Source organism: Dryobates pubescens, chromosome 1, assembly GCF_014839835.1.
Source record: "Dryobates pubescens isolate bDryPub1 chromosome 1, bDryPub1.pri, whole genome shotgun sequence".
Classification (NCBI taxonomy): domain Eukaryota; kingdom Metazoa; phylum Chordata; class Aves; order Piciformes; family Picidae; genus Dryobates; species Dryobates pubescens.
Genome location: NC_071612.1, coordinates 17407019 through 17422932, shown reverse-complemented (window position 1 = coordinate 17422932; position 15914 = coordinate 17407019). Strand labels below are relative to the sequence as shown.

Below are 15914 nucleotides of genomic sequence, written 5' to 3'. Positions count from 1 at the left end.
GTCAGTGGTGTCCAGTGACAGGACAAGGGGCAACAGGCACAGACTGGCACCCAAGAGAAACTTCTTTGGTGTGAGGGTGCTGGAATCCTGGAGCAGGCTGCCCAGAGAGGTTGTGGAGTCTCCTTCTCTGGAGAGATTCCAACCCCCCCCCACAGCCACTGTGATCCTGGGCAGGCTGCTGTGGGTGCCCTGCTTTAGCAGGGTCTGGTCTGGACTGGGTGATCTCCAGAAGCCACTTCCACCCCCACCATGCTGGCATTTTGTATGATTCTGTGTGATCTCTGCAAAGGGCTCAAATCACATTCATCTCTGCTACCTACCCACTGCCACAGCAAGGGAGCTTGGCCAGGATTTTCTTCATGAGGTCCACCTGGGATGGCTGCTCTCCTCCCCACTTCTCTTCCTCTTCATCAGAGGCAGCCTGGCCCTCCACCGAGCGAAACAGCTGATCCTCTGCTGGAGAAACCAACCCCTTAGTGACAACACAACCACTTCCCCCTGCTGCTCCAGCAGCAACTCACCCAAACTCCTGGGGCTGAGAGGGAAGGGAGAGAGCTGTTAAAACCCCAGCAAAACAGCAAGCAGGGGCCTGCAGCAGCCACGGAAGGGGTTTAAAGCTGAGCCAGGGCAGTGTCAGCAATAATTATTAATGAGGTGGACCTTGGGTCTGCTCTCTCAAGTATCAAGTGCTGAGACAAGAGGAAGTGGCCTCAAATTGTGCCAGGAGAGGTTTAGGTTGGAGATTAGGAAACATTTCTTCTCTGCAAGAGTGGTCAGGGATTGGAAGAGGCCGCCCAAGGAGGTGGTGGAGTCCCCATCCCTGGAGGTGTTTGAGAAACCTGTGGCCATGGCACTTGGGGCCGTGGGGGTGTTGGTTGGGTTGGTGGTTGGACTGAGTGCTCTTACAGGGCTTTGCCAACCAAAACAATTCTATGATTCTATCAGGTTTTTTTTCCCCCCAAACTTTCCCTATCTGCTCATGCTGCTGCTTGCTTTTCACCTCCATCTTAACCTGGCATGACTGAGCTCTGGAGTTCCAGCTTGTCTGGCCACGTTTCCATTCGAATTTAAACACCTTGAAATAATCTCCATCAGTGGTTCTAGACAGCAAGGCTGTACCTTGAGCTGCTCTTGGGTTGATGGCTGGACCCAGTGCTCTCAGAGGTCTTTGTCAAGCACAAGAACTCTATGCCAACACTTCAACACTCTCCTGCAGGCAACCTGCTAGCTCTTTCACTTCAATTCTTTTAAGTACCTCTGACATAAGGATCAGGGTGAAGCACCAAGGGGGCAACCGTCTCAAGCTGTGCCAGGGGAAGTTTAGGCTGGAGGTGAGGAGAAAGTTCTTCACAGAGAGAGTTGTTAGCCATTGGGATGTGCTGCCCAGGGAGGTGGTAGAGTCACCATCCCTGGAGGTGCTCAAGAGGGGACTGGATGTGGCACTTGGAGCCATGGTTTAGTCATGAGGTCTGTGGTGACAGGTTGGACTGGATGATCTTTGAGGCCTCTTCCAACCCTGGTGATTCTGTGATTTTCAGCCCCTTGGGGCACAGAATGGTGACTAGTGGGACTTTTCATCCCCTTGGGGCACAGAATGGTGACTAGTGGGACTTTTCATCCCCTTGGGGCACAGAATGGTGACTAGTGGGACTTTTCATCCCCTTGGGGCACAGAATGGTGACTAGTGGGACTTTTCACCTCCTTTACATTACAGTAAGATGTATCCTGGGACGTTGAGGGTTATTATGCTGCTTGTAACTCCCTGTGAGTCCATGACAGGCACTGGTCCCAGCTTTATCCCGAGCATTTGTTTTGAGCTGACATCAGGATAAGCCCATGCTAGCATGATTTGAATGCTGTAATTGTTTACCTCACTAGCTGTCAGTTGATTAAGCAGGTTTAATGAATTCTAGCAGAGTGATCAGGAAAACTGCTGTTAGTTCTTTAGAGATGGCCTCAGGTGGCACTGCAAACGTTATGCAGATTTCATAGTACCATAGAATCAGTCAGGGTTGGAAGGGACCACAAGGATCATCCAGTTCCAACCCCCCTGCCATGGGCAGGGACACCTCACACTAGGCTGGCCAGAGCCTCATCCAGCCTGGGCTTAAACACCTCCAGGGATGGGGCCTCAACCACCTCCCTGGTGTTCCCAATGAGCTCTTCACTATTCTTCTGAGTCAGTAGTGCCTCCAGAAGGATCTGCTCCATGATCATTCCAGGCACAGGGTGAGACTGACTGGCCTGGAGTTCCCTGGTTCCTCCTTCTTAGCCTTTTTGCAAATGGGAGCAATGTTCCCCCAGTCTGTGGGGACCGCCCCAGGCTGCCAGGACTTTTAGCCCCTTCAGCCCAGGAGAAGGGGCTCCAGGGGATGAGTCACCCAGCAGAGGCTCTCAGGAGGCTGCTTTCTGCCTGATTGCTAGGAGGAAGCACCGCAGCTGCAGCTGAAACACCACTTCCCATTGTCTCTCTGAGGGCTTCTGCGTGGTCCCAGCCCCATGCCAGCAGCAAGATCCCCTTCAGAGGGCAGCCGCGTCCCGCCGCCGCCGCAGCCTCTCGCTCTCCAGCTGCAGCCTGCTTCGTCCTTGCTCAGGTCTATTTTCAGCCACAAAGGACAAAAAGCCTGTGGTTCTGGGCTTGGTTTGGTGTTGAGTTAACCCCTCAGCATGTGTTTGTTACTGCAATTTGCATTCCAGCAGCATTCCATGGGCCTAATTTATAGGTTATCGCCTTCAGTAATTGATGGCCTGAGCGGGAACAAAGCTCAGCTGCACGCAGCCTTGCTCTTTAATGATGAGAGAATGAATGGCTGCATTTTTATGGCCACCTGAACACTGTACAAACCAATTTATTGGCAGCACTTTCTCCCTGTGAGGCTCTGCCTGGCCAAATCACAAAGACCTTTCTATTTTCAATGGGTGAGGCATTAGCAGGGAACTCTTTCCCCGCCATCATTTATTGTCCTGCCACAGGAGTTCAAAGGGGTAAAGAGGTTATGGCTGTTAGAAATAGAAATAGAATTAACCAGGTTGGAAAAGACCTTCCAGATCATCAAGCCCAACCTATCACCCAGCACCATCTAATCAACTAAACCATGGCACCAAGTGCCTCAGCCAGGCTCTTCCTAAACACTTCCAGGGATGGTGACTCCACCACCTCCCTGGGCAGCACATCCCAAGGGCCAATCTCTCTTGTGGGAAGAACTTTCTCTTCACCTCCAGCCTAAACCTCCCCTGGCACAGCTTGAGACTGTGTCCTCTTGTTCTGCTGCTGGGTGCCTGGGAGAAGAGACCAACCCCCACCTGGCTACAACCTCCCTGCAGGGAGTTGGAGAGAGCAAGAAGGTCTCCCCTGAGCCTCCTCTTCTCCAGGCTAAGCAACCCCAGCTCCCTCAGCCTCTCCTCACAGGGCTGTGCTCCAGACCCCTCCCCAGCTTTGTTGCCCTTCTCTGGACACCTTCCAGCAGCTCAACATCTTTCCTAACCTGAGGAGCCCAGAACTGGACACAGGACTCAAGGTGTGGCCTCAGCAGTGCTGAGCACAGGACACAAGGACTTCCCTGCTCCTGCTGGCCACACTCTTCCTGATGCAGGCCAGGATGCCCTTGGCCTTCTTGGCCCCCTGGGCACACTGCTGGCTCATGTTCAGCTGCTGTCCACCAGCACCCCCAGGTCTCTCTCTTCCTGCCTGTTCTCAGCCACTCTGACCCCAGCCTGTAGCACTGCCTGGGGTTGCTGTGGCCAAAGTGCAGAACCTGGCACTTGGAAGTGTTCAATCTCCTGCCCTTGGCCTCTGCCCATCTGTCCAGCCTGTCCAGGTCCCTCTGCAGAGCTCTCCTAGCCTCTAACAGATCACTCCTGCCCCCAGCTTGGTGTCATCTGCACATTTACTGATGATGGACTCAATGCCCTCCTCCAGATCATCAATGAAGATATTGAACAGGATGGGGCCCAGCACTGATCCCTGGGGGACACCACTGGTGTCTGGCTGCCAGCTGGCTGTGGCACCATTCCCCACCACTCTCTGGGCTCAGCCTCCAGCCAGTTGCTAACCCAGCTCAGAGTGCTGCTGTCCAAGCCAGGGGCTGACAGCTTGGCCAGGAGTTTGCTGTGGGGGATGGTGTCAAAGGCCTTGCTGAGGTCCAGGCAGACCTCATCCACAGCCTGCCCCACATCCACCAGGCACTCACCTGGGCATAGAAGGAGATCAGGTTGGTGAGGCAGGACCTGCCCTTCCTAAATCCATGCTGGCTGGGCCTGGTCCCTTGGCCATCCTGTAAGTGCTGTGTGATTGCACTCAAGATGACCTGTTCCATCATCTTGCCTGGCACTGAGGTCAGGCTTGAAGGCCTGTAGGGGCAGCTGTGAGAACTGCTCACCCAAAGTGATGGGATTCCCTGATGAGCTTCACAGTGCTGTGTTTAATCCAGGAAATTAATTGCAGCCTCTGACACAGCAGGGACTTGGATTAGGGGTTTAAATGTGGGGGGGAAGGCATTTGAATCACAAGTGGCCTTCAGAAGGTATCCAAGATGCTTGTGATGCTTTCATTAGCTCTTCCCCCTCCCCTCCACAGGAAGTGTCCTTTGCTCTGGTTCAATGTGTGTGCAAAAAGTGTGGCTTGCATCCCCCTTATAGGTTAGCCTCTTTCCAGTGATGTCCTGTGACAACACAAGGGGCAATGGATACAGACTGGAAGCCAGGAAGTACCACCTCAGTAAGAGGAAAAACTTCTTTGCTGTGAGGGTGACAGAGCCCTGGAGCAGGCTGCCCAGAGAGGTTGTGGAGTCTCCTGCTCTGAAGGCTTTCAAACCCCACCTGGATCTGCTCCTGTGTGACCTGCCCTGGGTTATCCTACTCTGGCAGGGAACTTGGACCAGATGATCCCTGGAGGTCCCTCTCAACCTCCACCATTCTGTGATTAGCAGAGCTGGAAGCCAGAAGGAAAAGCAAAACTTCTTATGCATCTCTTTTAAAGTAAAGGCAGTATTTTATGGAAGTGCTTCTGGTAAGCTCACATTCAAACCAAGAGGTTCTGTTGGCAGAACCATAGGGCATTTTTTGGTGACATTTGGGCATTAATTTGGAAACTAATGGAGAAGGAGGCCTACAAGAAAGCTGGAAGGGACTTCTGACAAGGGTTTGTAGTGGTAGGATGAGGACAAGGGCTTTGAGCTGGAAGAGAGGAGATTGAGACTGGAGGTTAGGAAGAAATTCTTCAGAGTGAGGGTTGGGGAGACTCTGGCACAGGTTGCCCAGGGAGGCTGTGGCTGCCTCCTGCCTGGAGGTGTTCAAGGCCAGGCTGGATGTGGCCTTAAGCCACCTGGGCTGGTGGGAGGTGTCCCTGCCCATGGCAGAGGGTTGGAACTGGGTGATCTTTAAGGTCCCTTCCAGCCCAAACCATTTCATGATTGTATGACCTACCCAATGCCATTGATGGCAGTGCTTCTCCACTCTAAGAAATGAACATGTTTACAAAACCCCCAGACTTTTGCACCTGAATTTCTTCACCTAGCATATTTGTCTTAAATATTACCACAATATTTTATGTGGACAGCTCTCTGAGTTATTGCTTTGTTCTCTGCCTGACTAATGCTTTTTTAGTTGATGGAACACTTTTTCAGCTTTTCTCATCTGTGAACTCAGGTCTGTTTGATATCATTCAAGTGGAACATCTCTCATATGAGGAAAGGCTGAGACAGCTGGGGCTGTCTAGCCTGGAGGAGGCTAAGGGGAGATCTTCTCAATGCTTACAAATACCTAAAGGGTGGGTGTCAGGAAGATGGGGAAGACTCCTCTCAGTGGTCCCCATGAGGGAATGAGCACAAACTTGAACATAGCAAGTTCCACCTAAACGTGAGGAGGAAATCCTGTACTGTGAGGGTGGCAGAGCCCTGGAGCAGGCTGCCCAAGGAGATGGTGGAGTCTCTGTCCCTGGAGATGTTGAAGGCCCACCTGGATGTGTTTCTGTGTCCAGTTCTGGGCCCCTCAGGTTAGGAAAGATGTTGAGATGCTGGAAGGTGTCCAGAGAAGGGCAACAAAGCTGGGGAGGGGTCTGGAGCACAGCCCTGTGAGGAGAGGCTGAGGGAGCTGGGGTTGCTTAGCCTGGAGAAGAGGAGGCTCAGGGGAGACCTTCTTGGTGTCTACAACTCCTTGAAGGGAGGTTGTAGCCAGGTGGGGGTTGGTCTCTTCTCCCAGGCAAGCAGCACCAGAACAAGAAGACAAAGCCTGAAGCTGTGCCAGGGGAGGTTTAGGCTGGAGGTTAGGAAGAAGTTCTTCACAGAGGGAGTAATTGGCCCTTGGGATGTGCTGCCCAGGGAGGTGGTGGAGTCACCATCCCTGGAGGTGTTTAGGAAGAGACTTGATGGGTTGCTTGGTGCCATGGTTTAGTTGATTAGTGTTGGGTGATAGGTTGGACTCAATGATCTGGAAGGTCTTTTCCAACCTGGTTCTGTTCTATTCTATTCTATTCTACTCTACTCCTATTCTATTCTATTCTATTCTATTCTATTCTATTCTATTCTATTCTATTCTATTCTATTCTATTCTATTCTATTCTATTCTATTCTACTCTATTCTACTCTATTCTACTCTACTCTACTCTACTCTAGTCCAGTCTAGTCTAGTCTAGTCTAGTCTATCTGCTTTAGGTGATCCTGCTCTGGCTGGGGGTTGAACTCAGTGATCTTGAGAGGCCCCTTCCAACCCCTACCATTCTGTGATTCTGGGAGGTGCAGTCTGCTGTAAACTGTTTGCACTTGAAACGCAGGTAGGGTGGGTTGGACATAGAAACTCTCTCTGAGCTGGCAAAGAGTCTGATCAAAGTATTTGGAACAGCAGGTTTGTTTCCTAAGCCCAACCCCATGGAGAACATGTCACAATGGTAATTGTAGTTACAGGTCATTATTTTTCACATTCCCAAGCAGCTTCTTGCCAGCTCCATTCAATACACACCCAAAATCTCGGCTCTCTGACCATTTTACCTACAGTTAATGTGTGCTTCTATCTTCTTGGAAGTAGGCATGTCCAAAAAGAACAGCAAAACCCCTGGAGAGAAGGCAACCTTTGCATTTTGCTGTCTGCCTAGTACTACTCAAAGAGATGTTTGGCTTCTCCCAAGGGCTGTCATTAGCATGTCTCATCCTTACAGCAGACAAACGACCTCCGAATTGCTGTCTCCTTGAGAGCCCTCGTAACAGTGTCTGCCCTGCAATGCCTAGCTGAGGTCATGGATGGTGAGATCCAGCCTTGGCCACAGGGTTTTAGAAGACCTTCACAGAATTCTTTGTGCAGCCCCTTGGGAAATCACAAGGGTGTGATGTGATGTGATGTGATGTGATGTGATGGCAGCAGTTAGGGCTACATCTGCTAAAGGGGTTGGCCCTTTTTTGGAGCTACTGCAGCGACCAGGATGTTTCCAACGAGTGTGGCTGTGCAGAGCATTAGCTGCAAATGGTTTCCTTAGAGATGATTTCAGCTGAAGTTCTGAGGGTTTATTTACAGAGAAAGGAAAACTTTTAAGCCAGGAAAAAGGGTTTGGTGAGGTGAACCTTGGGGAAAGAAGCTGGAACTGGAGGGGTGTGGTAATGGGTGTAGAGACATTCTTCTCCCTCTCTACTCTGCCCTGGTGAGGCTCTGATTTCAGTGGGACCCTTTCAGGTCTCCAAAAGCCTTTTGCACTCACTCTGATGGCAACTTTAGAGTGGAATGTGCTGTGCCTGAAATGTTTCCATGAAATTCTGGTCCATGGCTAGCATAGGCTTCAAAATCCAAGCAGCAGCATTGCCAGCCAGGTGGTGTGGTTAAAGGGGGAGGTGTTTGAGATGAGGGGTTTGGAGTTTCTATTTCATATCTCTCTCAAACCATAATGTTGCTAATGGCCCTGGTGAGACTGCATCTGGAATCTTGTGTCCAGTTCTGGGCCCCTCAGTACAAGAAGGACCTCAGGGAACTGCTTGAGAGAGTCCAGCACAGAGCCACAAAAATGATGAAGGGAGTGGAAGATCTTCCTCATGAGGGGAGCCTGAGGGAGCTGAGGGCTCTGTAGCTTGGAGAGGAGGAGCCTGAGGGTGACCTCATTGCTGGTGATAGATGTGCAGGGTGAGTGCCCAGAGGCTCTGCTGGGTGATGCCCAATGCCAGCACAAGGGGCAGTGGTGGAAGCTGAGGCAGAGGAAGCTCCATGGAAGCAGGAGGAAGAATTATTTCCCTGTGAGGGTGACAGAGGCCTGGCACAGGCTGCCCAGGGGGGCTGTGGAGTCTCCCTCTCTGGAGATACTCAAGACCTGCCTGGATGAGTTCCGGTGTGACCTGCTCCAGGTGCTCCTGCTCTGGCAGGGGGGTTGGACTGGATGATCTCTTGAGGTCCCTTCCAGTCCCTAACATTCTGTGATTCTATCATATGTTCAGGCTTTCATTAAGCACAGAGTTATGTGAGGAGGGAGAAGTAGAAAGCTGGGCTGTTGCCTTTTGCTTAGGTCTAGGATTTCAAAGTTCATTAGGGTAGGTTTGTGGCTTTGGTGGTTTGATACCTATAGTGTATTTTCTGCTGAGTGTCTTACAGATCAGAGAGGGAATAAAGCAGCTGGGTGCTGGGTTTCACAGTATCACAGTATAGCTAAGGTTGGAAGAGACCTCGAGGATCATTGAGTCCAACCTGTCACCACAGACCTCACGACTAGACCATGGCACCAAGAGCCACGTCCAATCTCCTCTTGAACACCTCCAGGGATGGTGACTCCACCACCTCCCTGGGCAGCACATCCCAATGACAAACAACTCTCTCAGTGAAGAACTTTCTCCTCACCTCCAGCCTAAACCTCCCCTAGCGCAGCTTGAGACTGTGTCCCCTTGTTCTGGTGCTGCCTGCCTGGGAGAAGAGACCAACCCCCTCCTGGCTACAACCACCTTTCAGGTAGTTGTAGAGAGCAATGAGGTCACCCCTGAGACTTCTCTTCTCCAGGCTAAACAACCCCAGCTCCCTCAGCCTCTCCTCACAGGGCTGTGCTCAAGGCCTCTCCCCAGCCTTGTTGCCCTTCTCTGGACACCTTCAAGTGTCTCAATGTCCTTCTTAAACTGAGGGGCCCAGAACTGGACACAGGACTCAAGGTGTGGCCTAACCAATGCAGAATACAGGGGCACAATGACCTCCCTGCTCCTGCTGGCCACACTATTCCTAATGCAGGCCATTGGCCCTCTTGGCCACCTGGGCACACTGCTGGCTCATGTTTAGGCAGCTGTCAATCATCACCCCCAGGGCCCTCTCTGTTTGGCAGCTCTCCAGCCACTCTGACCCCAGCCTGTAGCTCTGCATGGGGTTGCCGTGGCCAAAGTGCAGCCCCTGGCACTTGGACTTGTTAAATGCCATGCCATTGGACTCTGCCCATCTGTCCAGTCGGTCGAGGTCCCTCTGCAGAGCCTTTCTACCCTCTACCCTTGATACCGTTCTCGGAGGCGCCCGCTCCGCCGGTGGGGGATCGTCGGTCTGGCTGGATGCTGGGCAGGCAGTACCTCCCCTCAAGCCGTGCTGCTCCCTCCCTCTGCCCCGGGCTGCTCCTGCAGGGAAGCTCAAATCTTGCCACTTCTGACCTGGAAAAGAAGGGCAAAGTGACGTGGACTTGCAGGACACGTGAAAACAGCACAGGGCAGGAATGGCTGATTGAACGCAGCTCCTCAGACCTGCTGGAGAGAAGAGAGGCATCTACCAACAGTGCCTGGAAACCAAACCCTTGAGGGCTGCTTCACCAACAATCAAAGGAAGGTGGATGTCAGTTCTTTAGGTAATATGAACTAAAAATTACTTGTGGCTTTTAGTTCAGGTTAGAGATACCTAGAAACTATACACGAGAACAGCCTACTCTGGCCACAAGCTTCCCCTCTGACGGCCACAGCAGGGTCTGCTGCACCTCTACCACGGGCACCACACCACCAGAGCTGGTCTTGGACTGGCACTCAGACTTGGAAATGTCAAGCAGTTTTGATCTGTCTTCCAAGTACTGGAAAAGAAGCAGGATTAGAGACTGAAGTCAAAAAGAATGGTGCATGGAGTGACACATCTAAGTCACAGCTTAGAAGCCTCTCAGCAGTGGGCTTCTGACATCCCCCTTTGAAATGGTGCTCTCTTCTGAGTAGATGTCCATCTATGGACATTTCCTCTAAAGGAAACACCTTCCAAGGGTCAGTACACAGATCAAATAATGTCACAGGTGAACATGACTCCTTATACTTGCCAGCCAAATACATCCTGAAGAAAGTAATTTAACCCAATGAAGTACAGTGATTGTTTTGACTGAGGAATTTGTGGTTGCCTCTGCCCCAGGGGGGCCACACCTGGAGTACTATGCCCAGTTCTGGGCTCCCCAGTTCAACAGAGACAGGGAACTACTGGAGAGGATCCAGTGGAGGTGACAAAGACTCTGAGGGACCTGGAGGAGGAAAGGCTGAGAGCCCTGGGCCTGTTGAGCCTGGAGAAGAGCAGCCCCAGAGGGGATCTGAGCAATGCTCAGCAAGAGCTAAAGGGTGGGGAGAGATTCCAAACCCAGATGGACATTTTGATCCTGGGCAACCTGCTGCGGGTGATGTTGCTTTAGCAGGGGGGGCTGGACTGGATGATCCCAGAGGTCTTTTCCAACCCCCAACATGTGCAAATGGACAGCACAGCAGGAGTACCTTCAAGGAAATGAAGAGTAGTATATATTTGCATGTAATTGAGAAACTCCTATTGGAAGTGAAGCACATCACTGCACACATGTAAGGTTGGGATCAAACATTCTCTTACAGAATCAGCTGCCTTTTGGGTATGGAGCTAACAGAGCACTGAGTCCAGTCCATTATATGTATGTTGTGCAAGATAATGTTATGTCTGGCCCCTCAATTTAAGAAGGACATCGAGACACTTGAACGTGTCCAGAGAAGGGCAACGAAGTTGGTGAGGGGCTTGGAACACAGCCCTGTGAGGAGAGGCTGAGGGAGCTGGGGTTGCTTAGCCTGGAGAAGAGGAGGCTCAGGGGAGACCTTCTTGCTGTCTACAGCTACCTGAAGGGAGGTTGTAGACAGGCAGAGGTTGTCTCTTCTCCCAGACACCCAGCACCAGAACAAGAGGACACAGTCTCAAGCTGTGCCAGGGGAGGTTTAGGCTGGAGGGACTGGACGTGGCACTTGGTGCCATGGTCTAGTCATGGGGTCTGTGGTGACAGGTTGGACTCGATGATCTTTGAGGTCTCTTCCAACCTTGGTGATTGTGTGAACTCCCACCTCACTCCAACCTCCTTTTAGGTAGTTGCAGAGAGAATAATGTGGTTATGCTTTTCTCAGTAGGAGCTGTCATACAGATCACAAAGAGAATGTATGCAGAAGAAAGCAAAGCACCTTCAGGGGGTTTACAGCAAATTAAGCTCCCTCTAAATGCTTCCTAAAGGTTAGCTTTGGTCTGGTGAATACTGAACCTTCCTGACACTTCACATCTTAAATATTCATCAACAAAAGAAACTGAGACACAAGCACTCAGCAAACTGCTGTTACTGAAACAAGTTGCATAACATGACCTTGTGGTAGCAACCTAAACCCTTCCTGCCTGTAAATCCAACTACTGCTAGAAACAGGACTTTGGGTGTAGTAACAGAGAAACTGGTGCCAAGTGAGAGAGGAGTGCTGCAGAGAGCTTTTGTTTCATGCAGCTGCTGTCAGGTCCTGAAGAACCACACCAGTGTTAGCTCCCTTGTTGCTGCTAAAAGCATACTGAGTAAATAAGATCATGAATTTAGCAACAGCCAAGGCCAGTGTTTCAATATATCTGCAGGGACAGAGGCTGAGGGAATTCAGCACTTATTTATCCCACCCCCACCCCCCCGGGCAGAGCTGAGTGCACAAAGCTGATGACATCTTTTGTTTACAGCTCATGGTGCTGTTTAGCTTAGCAACAATTGTGTTTCCTGTGCACTGCAGGGGAAAGAGCAGGCTCCAGAACGGAGCCTGGCTAGGCACTGGGCCTCCACAGTCCTGGAAGCAATCACTACCAAGGAGTGCACAAATCCAAAGCCCTCTTGAGCTTGGGAGTTCCAAGTGGGGGCTTTTGGAAGCCACACAGAGCTGCCCCTTCTGGACAGCTCCTGTGGGATGCAGCAGCATCGCCTTTCACATCAGGGTCACATTTTATTGTCCTGAAATGTGCAGATTCGCTTCCAAGACAAAAATATTTTGGCACCTGGTGCCCAATAAGAATCCTTTTACAGATCACAGGATCTCACAATGGTGAGGTGTTGGAATGGATGTCTGGAGGTCACCCAGTCCAACCCCCCTGCTAAAGCAGCTTGCCCAGGACCACAATGGACAGGGGATATAGAATCTCTCCAGAGGAGACTCCACAACCTCTCTGGGCAGCCTGCTCCAGGCCTCCAGCGCCCTCACACCACACAAGTTTCTCCTCCTGTTCAGATGGAACATCCTAACTTCCCGTTGCTCCTTGTCCTGTCCCTGGGCACCACTGAGAAGAGTCTGGCCCCAGACTCTTGCCCCCCACCCTTCAGCTCTTGCTGAGCATTGCTCAGCTCCCCTCTGGGGCTGCTCTTCTCCAGGCTCTCAGCCCCTGCTCCTCATAAAGAAGCGCCAGGCCCCTCAGCAGCTTTGCAGCTTCCACTGGACTGTCTCCAGCAGTTCCCTGTCTCTCTTACAGTGAGGGTGGGGAGACACTGGACCAGGCTGCCTGGAGAGGTTGTGGATGTCCCCTCCCTGGAAGTCATTGTGCCCCTGTACTCTGCATTGGTTAGGCCACACCTGAAGTCCTATGTCCAGTTCTGGGCCTCTCAGTTTAGGAAGGACATTGAGACACTTGAAGGTGTCCAGAGAAGGGCAATGAGGCTGGGGAGGGGTCTGGAGCACAGCCCTGTGAGGAGAGGCTGAGGGAGCTGGGGTTGCTTAGCCTGGAGAAGAGGAGGCTCAGGGGTGACCTCATTGCCCTCTACAACTACCTGAAAGGTGGTTGTAGACAGGAAGGGGTTGGTCTCTTCTCCCAGGCAACCAGCACCAGAACAAGGGGACACAGTCTCAAGCTGCTCCAGGGGAGGTTTAGACTTGAGGTGAGCAGAAGGTTCTTCACTGAGAGAGTTGTTCATCATTGGGATGTGCTGCCCAGGGAGGTGGTGGAGTCACCATCCCTGGAGGTGTTCAAGAGGGGATTGGACGTGGCACTTGGAGCCATGGTCTAGTCATGAGGTCTGTGGTGACAGGTTGGACTTGATGATCCTTGGGGTCTCTTCCAACCTTAGTGATACTGTGATGTTCAAGGCCAGGCTGTATGAGGCCTTGAGCAACCTGGTCTAGTGCAAGGTGTCCTTCCCCATGGCATGGGGTTGGAAATAGGTATCTTTAAGGTCCCTTCCAACCCAAACCATTCTAGGAATCAATGAAACACCCAGCACACACCCTGATTATTCTATGGTAATTTCCTTCAGAGCACTTCATCAGCTCTCTCTTAATGTGGAGGAATTAAGGGAGCCCTACAGACAGCAGGTGTTTTCTGCCCAATATATTGATTCAAGGCAGCCATGTCTGTGCCTCTGGAACTGTTCACCTGAGAAACTAGGAAGGAATGTAAATTTTCAGCCAGGTTTTGCATATCCATGTGCACCAGAATCTAAATCTTGGTTGTGGCACAGGCTCTTATCACTTGCATCAAACTGCATTGTGCCTTAGTTTCTACAACAGAAGAAATGTTGCTGAGAGTGTGTACAGTGCACCCAAAATGAATCAGAGAATCACAGAATTGTCAGGGTTGGAAGGGACCTCAAGGATCAGCCAGTTCCAACCCCCTGCCATGGGCAGGGACACCTCACACTACAGCAGGTTGCTCACAGCCACCTCCAGCCTGGCTGCAAAAACCTCCAGGCAGGAGGCTTCCACCACCTCCCTGGGCAACCTGTGCCAGTCTCTCACCACCCTCCTGGGGAACAACTTCTTCCTAACATCCAATCTGAATCTACCCACTTCTAGGGTTTTTTATATCCCCACCCCAAGTCCTATCACTCCCTGACACCCTAAGAAAGGAAGTGCAGATCAAGGTCTGCACCTTACTGTCTAGAACCACTGATGTAGCTTATTTCAAGGTGTTTAAATTTAAATGGAAACGTGGCCAGACAAGCTGGAACTCCAGAGCTCAGTCATGCCAGGTTAAGATGGAGATGAAAAGCAAGCAGATAGGGAAAGTTCAAAATAAACTGACAGAATCATAGGACTGCTTCAGCTGGAAAAGCCCTCTAAGATCATCAGGTCCAACCATCAACCCAACACCACCATGGCCATTACGCCACGTCCCAAAGTGCCATGGCCACACATTTCTGGAACACTTCCAGGGATGGGGACTCCACCACCTCCCTGGGCAGCCTGTGCCAATCCCTGACCACTCTTGCAGTGAAGAAATTGTTCCTAACATCCAACCTAAATCTCCCCTGGCACAATTTCAGGCCATTTCCTCTCAACCTGTCACATGCTACTGGGGAGAACAGACTGACCCTCACCTCTGCTCATACAGAATGCATTGAAAATAAAAAACCCTGAGAATGTATTGGTTTAGTAAATCTTGCCAAGACCTGAGTACAATGTGGTGCTGAGCACTGCTTTAGCCACAAGAGTGACCAGGGAAAGTTGACAGGAAAAGACAGGACCATTAGATAGTGACAGAGGACAGAGAGTGGGAGGGTCCTGCACAATGGAGCTCCAATGGAGGGATGTATAAAGACAGTAAGGACTTGGAAGAAGCCCAACATGAGCCAGCAGTGTGCACCTACAGCCCAGAAAGAAAGTCAATCACATCCTGGGCTGCATCAAGAGAAGCATAGTCAGCAGGGCAAGGGAGGTGATTCTCCCCCTCTACCGTGCTCTGCTGAGACCACAGCTGGAGCTCTGTGTCCAGTTCTGGAGCCTCTATTACAGAAAGGATCTGGAGGTGCTGGAAGGTGTCCAGAGAAGAGCCACGAGGATGAGCAGAGGGCTGGAGCTGCTCTGCTGTGAGGACAGACTGAGGGAGTTGGGGTTGTGCAGTATGGAGAGGAGAAGGCTCCCAGGAGACCTTTTTGTGGCCTTGCAGTATCTGCAGGGGGCTCCAAGAAAGCTGGGGAGGGACTTTTGAGGGTGTCAGGGAGTGATAGGACTGGGGGGGATGGAGCAAAACTAGAAATGGGGAGATTCAGATTGGATGTTAGGAAGAAGTTGTTCCCCATGAGGGTGGTGAGAGACTGGCACAGGCTGCCCAGGGAGGTGGTGGAAGCCTCCTGCCTGGAGGTTTTTGCAGCCAGGCTGGATGTGGCTGTGAGCAACCTGCTGTAGTGTGAGGTGACCCTGCCCATGGCAGGGGGGTTGGAACTGGCTGAGCCTTGAGGTCCCTTCCAACCCTAACAATTCTATGATTCTATCCAAAACCAGTTCAAGGCAATAATCTGCCAAGCCTGGTGCTGAGGAAGCAAAGCCAGAGATCTTTTTGGTTCCATCTTTTTGGCTAGAGGTCTTGGCTGTTATGAGGGTGGAACAAGCTGCTAATACCTGCAAGGATCAATGTCCCATTCCTCTAAACTACAGCAAGAAGCTAAACAGGAGATGGTGTGACGAAGGTTCTCACCAGAAATGCTGCACAGGGAAACAGCATTAAGGATAATAGAATCATAGAATCAATAAGGTTGGAAAAGACCTCAAAGATCATCAAGTCCAACCTGTCACCCAACACCTCATGACTACTAAACCATGGCTTTACTGTCTACTGCTTCCTTCCTTTTAATTTCTCCATCAATACAGGATGCTACATTGACTGCAGGGAATATTTCTAACTGGATTTTCTCTGTGGTTTTTTGGGTCTTCAGATGCAGCCAAACAGCACAGAAAGTTTAATTCCTCAGGGTCACTCCATGCTCCTTAGTTGCCATTGTGGGA

The 15914-nt window shown here is 51.2% G+C and overlaps 1 protein-coding gene across 1 annotated transcript in view; it reads right to left on the bottom strand.

Annotated features, from left to right (window-relative positions):
* The window catches only part of EFCC1 (EF-hand and coiled-coil domain containing 1), an 82341-nt gene that overhangs the window by 12691 nt on the left and 53736 nt on the right, over positions 1 to 15914 (bottom strand). The window contains exons 3-4 of the mRNA XM_054161662.1: positions 9442 to 9587; positions 321 to 453 (exon numbers count right to left, since the gene is read on the bottom strand). Coding sequence (XP_054017637.1) covers positions 321 to 453; positions 9442 to 9587 — 279 coding nt within the window. The remainder of the gene's footprint in view (positions 1 to 320; positions 454 to 9441; positions 9588 to 15914) is intronic.